Raw genomic sequence first — 6,000 nt, 5'->3', positions numbered from 1 at the left:
GCCTCTGGAACTCTTTCTTTTCCCATCCGCACCACCAGCAGTCTCTCGTTGTTTAAAACCTCACTGCACTTGCACCTTACTTCAAAATGGAAATGCTCTTGCTCTCATCCAACCTAATACTACCACACTTTCTTCCTAACTTTCCAAACTTTGTTGCTTATCACTACCTCCTAAAGTTTTACATCCTTACCTCATTGTAATTCCATAAAAAAAAATGTACCTGATGTAATTTTCCTAATGAAAATCTTTTACTTCTGTATTATGTAACATCTATTTGAATTGTGCAATATGGGTTTGTACTATACAAAATATGTATTTAACATTTAATTGAAATGTATATTATGGATTTGTGCTCTTTCTGTACTATATATTTGTATTTCTCTGGAGCTTTTCTCCCCAGGACTCTATTGAAAATGGGCTCCTTGTAGCCCAATGGACTATCCTGGAAAACAAACTGCAAATAAAATAAATAAATGTAATATAAAACTTCTTCAGATAAATACACAGATTAAAAGCACCATTTAAATATCATATAGCATCCTACATTAACCAATCATATGCCCCAAAATAACATGAATGAGAAAAAATCATTCGTACAACTTGCAGTCCTAAAATGTCACATCTTAACTCCTCCCAAACATCACTAAACATGCAAAATCATTAAAAATACATTCAGACAATAAAAGATAAAAACATAAATTATAAAATTGATGTGGGGTTTTAGGGTGGCAAGTTGTGAGGAATGGATTTTCTCAATGACGTTTTTGGGCATATGATTGGTTAATGTAGGATGCTATATGGTATTTAAATGGTGCTTTTAATCTGTGTATTTTTCTGAAGAAGTTTTATATTACATGTAGAACGAAAGCACTTATCTGTTTACTGTAAATGATTAAAGTCAGTGTTTTTTCATATCTAGCCTGGTACTCTGTTTTTTTGTTTAACTTGAATATTGCCAGACTGCGTTTTCTATTATTATTTTTGGTAATTCAACCCAATGAAACAGAAGCATCTTTCTCAAGGGTGACATGGGGAGCATTAGAAAGTTAAGCAGTCTATACAAAATCTTAAAATGGGCAGGCAGAGATTGAAGAGATGGTATAGTTTTGAAAGAATACCTGTAAGTAAGTCAATGTTTGCTTGGTTGGCACCCAACAATTAATTTTCTATCTTGTTGATCTGTAAAACTGATCCCACCATACATCTTAAGTGTGACAGAATTTGTGAATTTGAGTCAATGGCTGGCACAGTTTTCTGATCACCTCTACAGTCTGTTGGTGAATGACAGCATGTAAGCAAGTGTGTTCCTGTTGGGAAAAAGTATATCAGTAAAAAAATTGTCAATTCTGTTTTATGTCAGGAAGTTAACTACTGATAAAGTTGAGTCCCCAGTGGGATTCAAGCTTGAGTCTCATTCTTTGCAACCCAGTGCTGTAACCACTTTAAAATGCTGCACTTTTTCCTGTAGATAACTAATCTTTCACCTGCCTATTCAAAGGCAAATTGTTAAAGGCTGCTCCAGTACTGACACTCATGTTTATCTTAGTATATTAAACAGAACTAAGCTTTAGAACTTCACACCCCTGCTAAGACCATATAAGCTAAAGCTTAGAACAGACTCCAAACTTCCACAAAGGAAAATTAATACATTTCTCAGGAAAGGGGTGCTCCATAGGTATGTCAGTGTACTTGTAAACAGGCAGTTTCATGTATCCATTTGGATCAGGATTGACAAAAGGCTTAGATGCCAGTCACAGCTATATGAAATGCTGTAACCACATCAAACGAAATGCATTAAAAAGATTACCCTCTCACCCCAACACACGTACAGATAGGAAAGAAATACATATATACAACTTTGTAAAAATATGCTTATAAAAATAACATTTCTTTTTAGTTAAGTGGGCTGGTGTGCCAAGTCACTGCCCTTAGAAGTGTAACAGCTAGGAATTAATACAGCTATGTTCCACATTAAAGGTACTCTGAGTCCCAGAATTACATCTTAATATAGTACTGGGATGACAAAACATAACCTAAAATTCATTTTCCATCCTTAATTGTGCAAACTTGGATAATACTGTAAACTATAGCATAGATGTTGCCAAGCTAATTAGCCAGACTGCTGTACAGATTCTGGTGTGTGTGTGTGTGTGTGTGTGTGTGTGTGTGTGTGTGTGTGTGTGTGTGTGTGTGTGTGTGTGTGTGTGCGCGCGTGTGTGTGTGTAATTAACCTATAACACTTTTCCTATTCAGGAAAATTTGCAGTATGTCCTGCTGTCAGTAACTCACCTATTTTGTACATTTCATTGCTATTGTCTTTCAGATAACTGTTTAGCTTTACAGATTTACTCATGCATATTATCTTTGTACATCATTTATTTTCAGCCATACTGTCTGTTTCTTTTTTCTATTTATCTGTTCTTCTAAGTTTTGTTTAAACCCAAAACATATCTGTGTATCTCACCTTGCCTGTTTTTGTTGTCCAATACAGAGACACAAAGTGGCTGTACCTCACTCTGTATGCCAGTCATAGAATTAAAAATCCACAAAAGTGACATCAGAAAGGAAAGGTCATCTTGGAAAGGGAGGCCCAAGCTTATTTTCCTAAGTTAAAATGGAAACTTTGTCAATAAAGGAAGTGAAGAGATCATAATCACTCTCTTTCAATTCTCTGGCTCATTGAACTGTCATTATGATCCCATACTTTCTTATGTTTTGTGGCAAAGTAGTGCAGTGAGTAGCACTGTTGCTCACAGCAAGAAGTTCACGGGTTCAGTTCTTAGTTGTGGTGCCATCTGTGGAGAGCCTGTATTTCTTAACCATGTTCATGTATGGTAGGTAGAATGGTGAATCTAAATTATCAGTAGGTGTGTGTGTGTGTGTGTGTGTGTGTGTGCAGCACTTCCACTTCCTGCTTCCCTGGTGGGCTCTGTGGATGGTGTTGGCTATTCATGGGGTCTTTATAGGAGTCAAATGTGAGTTGAAGGTACTGTTTATTTAAATCAAATTTTTGATAACTAGTTGGTTTTAAAAAGTTAAATATCACAATTTGTATTAATACTAGCAAAACATGGCTGTGAGGATGACAGTACCATTAAAGTACACCCCCCTACATACACACAAATGGAGCATGCCACCATGCTGGATGTACAGTGACATCACAAAATGTCATAGTAAGATGTAGATTAGCCAGCCTGCTGGTGCAGTTAATCTGCTATAGTGGTAACTTGAGTTCAGTTAGTGGCTGTGAGACAAAAAGGCTGGCCAGGGAGAGGGGGTGGTTGATGCAGCAGGGTTGATGTTGGAGGGAAGAATTCCACTTCAAGGATAACTGTGGGGGCTGAGAGACAATTCCCTGAGTGCTACTGGATCCAACACACATCAGAAAGCCTATCAGGGTGGCTTGGAAGTTCCAGCACACCATCTGTGCCGCTAGTGCACACTACTTGCAAGCTCCTGGGAAAGTGACCGTGCTCACCCACACCATCTGTGCCTTTAGTACACACTACCTGCAAATTCCTAGGAGGGCAATCGTGCACACCCACACCATCTGTGCTTCTAGTGCACACTACCTGCAGGTTTCTAGAGGATCAACCATGCACACCCACGCCACCCGTGTCTCTAGTGCACACTACCTGCAGGGTCCTAGTATTAGACACAATAGAATAAAACAATAAAGAGGATACAGGTGGACTTCTGAGTGAAAAAGTTGAAATGGATTGCTACTTTAAGGCCTATCATGATCCAGTCCCTTCTTTTCCTTTAAGGATGCACTTTTCAAAGTAACTTGCTGGACCGGATGTAGGAGTTCCCCAACTAGTAAAGCACCTTTCTGGTGCAAACTGTCAGTCGGGGGGGCTAAACATTTTCTTGAATTTCCTACTCCTTGAGGTGATGAAAAGATCAGTACCTATACCAAACGGTACCACCTAATTTTCACTTTTGTGGTGCTGCAGTACACAAAATGAAAACACTGACAGAAGGATATCTGAATGAACAACTTGATACACAAACAGAGGTGAAAAGTTTAAATGACAGGTACGCAGGTTCTACTCTGTGTGTGCTCCTTGAAGCCCTGTAACATAATATACTGACAACAAAAACCATAAGGATGGGTGAAAATGCAAAATCACCCTTACATACAAAGCTGGGGGAGTGGGAGAAAGAACTCCTCAGATAGAGTTAATCATAGCAGTTTCTATTAGTAGGGATGAATGGATAAAATTAAATCACATAAATGAAAAATCATTTAATTTAATTCTGTATGTTCTGGGTCCTTGCTCTTGCTCTGAAGAAGGTGTCTGCTCACAGTTTGTACATTTCTAAAGGTTTGTAGAGCTATGTTGTACTATCACCTCTCCTAGATGGGAGTCAAAAAAAGTTTGAAATACCACTGCTGTTTCCCTTCCAACAATCTCAGTCTACCTGCAACTGTAAAATCATTTCTGAAAACATATCACATATAAACATGTGTTGTAAAAATCAGTTTACTCTTTAGATTTCAGCATTCAAGTCTAGGCTTGGTTTTCTTTTCACTGGAATGGCCTCAGCAAACTTGCACTTCCTGTCACAGTGACTTTCCAGAGATCATATTCCCGATAATACTTTTTCCTGACTGCAAAGCAAACATAAGTTGTGTTGCAGCTTTCTGGTTATAAGAAAAGCTGGAAAGAAAGTCACTGTGCATTCTCCCTCTAGCTAAATGCCAACAGACAATAACAGCTGAGACATGCAATGTTTCTTCTAAACAGAGAAGTTCCAGCAGCTGTGGGGGAAGGCATCCATGTTTTCAAATTTAGTGAACAAGACGGAAACAGCTATGTTCATGAGCAGCAATGCTTTCAAAAAAGCACTGCAGGAACATAGAAACCTGAACAAATATACTTATATAGAAACAATGCCTATTAATGCTAAGTCCTCTTGTGAAAATTAGGTGTACTAAAAGCTTCCCAAAGGCACTAATCCTCAGATATTCACAGCGAGTGACAAGATAACTAGCATAAGATTCTTTTTCTGAAGCAATTCAGCCCTTGTTCCTTAGGAGATGAAATGAGGGTAGGGATATATGACAGCAAAAGTTCTGACTAGTGCAAGGACGCTTAAACACCACCATCTGGTCATGCAGTACCAGTAACACTTTATTATTGCCTGACACTGGTCAGCTATAATACCATGGATGATGATTTCAAACATAGCTCAGGACAGCAACCTCGGCCAGTAGTACTAATTCACCACACTGGGGGTATTTCTTCCAGTGACTTTATGACTCCTAAAAAGTGCTGCATTTCTGTCAGAATGCTTTGCTATGGTTGCCTTCTTTATGGGCAAGATAGATGAGAAATTTTTACTTAATAAAATCCATAATATAGAAAGACTGACTGTTTTATCATAAGTCATAGAATTCATTCTTGGAGGAGAATATGCAAGACAAAGTAATGTGAAACCTAAAACAACTTGATGAAATGGGCTTAGCAAATAGCACAGCACCAAGAAGGTCAGTCTAGAATATGACCTAGACCGCAAGTCTTTTTGCAATTTAAAATATGACATCAGAATACATTCTCTGTGCTTTTCTTAAACTTTTTACATACTAAAAAAAAGTCCTCTGTGTTTGGCTGAAGGATAAATTATCATAAATATTTTTTAGCAGTCTGTACATTGGTCGTTGCAGTGTACTTGGCTTCAGTAGTTACATCATAACTGTTGGACAGTATTACTGTTCAGTAGTATTGCTGCATTTCTTTCCAGTTTGTTACCCAGCACTTCTTCTGGTCTTGCAGTAGCAATCCCTCGTTAAACTGGTAACGTTCTTCTTTGCGGATCTTTACAGCATAGTACTTGGGCATAATTCGATAGTAGCTTGTTCGTTTGAAGAAGCCACACTGTAAGGGAACAAGAAAAAGTGGGAGAAAGATAAAGGCACACAAAGTTTACTTCAGTAATTTTACAGAAATCCCATCCACCCCTCAAAAAGTAAATAGAAGAAAATAATACCATCTA

At 38.0% G+C, this 6,000-nt stretch overlaps 1 protein-coding gene across 2 annotated transcripts in view; it reads right to left on the bottom strand.

Moving 5' to 3' along the window:
• Nucleotides 1-1,553: 1,553 nt before the first annotated feature.
• The window catches only part of ITGA3 (integrin subunit alpha 3), a 1,049,629-nt gene continuing 1,045,182 nt past the window's right edge, over nucleotides 1,554-6,000 (bottom strand). The window contains exon 25 of one of the 2 annotated variants that reach the window (XM_044055141.1): nucleotides 1,554-5,882. In XM_044055141.1, the coding sequence (XP_043911076.1) occupies nucleotides 5,721-5,882 (162 nt within the window). In that variant the 3' untranslated portion in view covers nucleotides 1,554-5,720. The remainder of the gene's footprint in view (nucleotides 5,883-6,000) is intronic. The other variant, XM_044055142.1, reaches the window with a different exon arrangement.

This window comes from Protopterus annectens, chromosome 13.part0 (genome assembly GCF_019279795.1).
Source record: "Protopterus annectens isolate FY-2018-M chromosome 13.part0, PAN1.0, whole genome shotgun sequence".
In the NCBI taxonomy this organism is placed as follows: domain Eukaryota; kingdom Metazoa; phylum Chordata; order Ceratodontiformes; family Protopteridae; genus Protopterus; species Protopterus annectens.
Note: the sequence above shows the minus strand (reverse complement) of the source record. Positions and strands in the feature narration are given on the sequence as shown.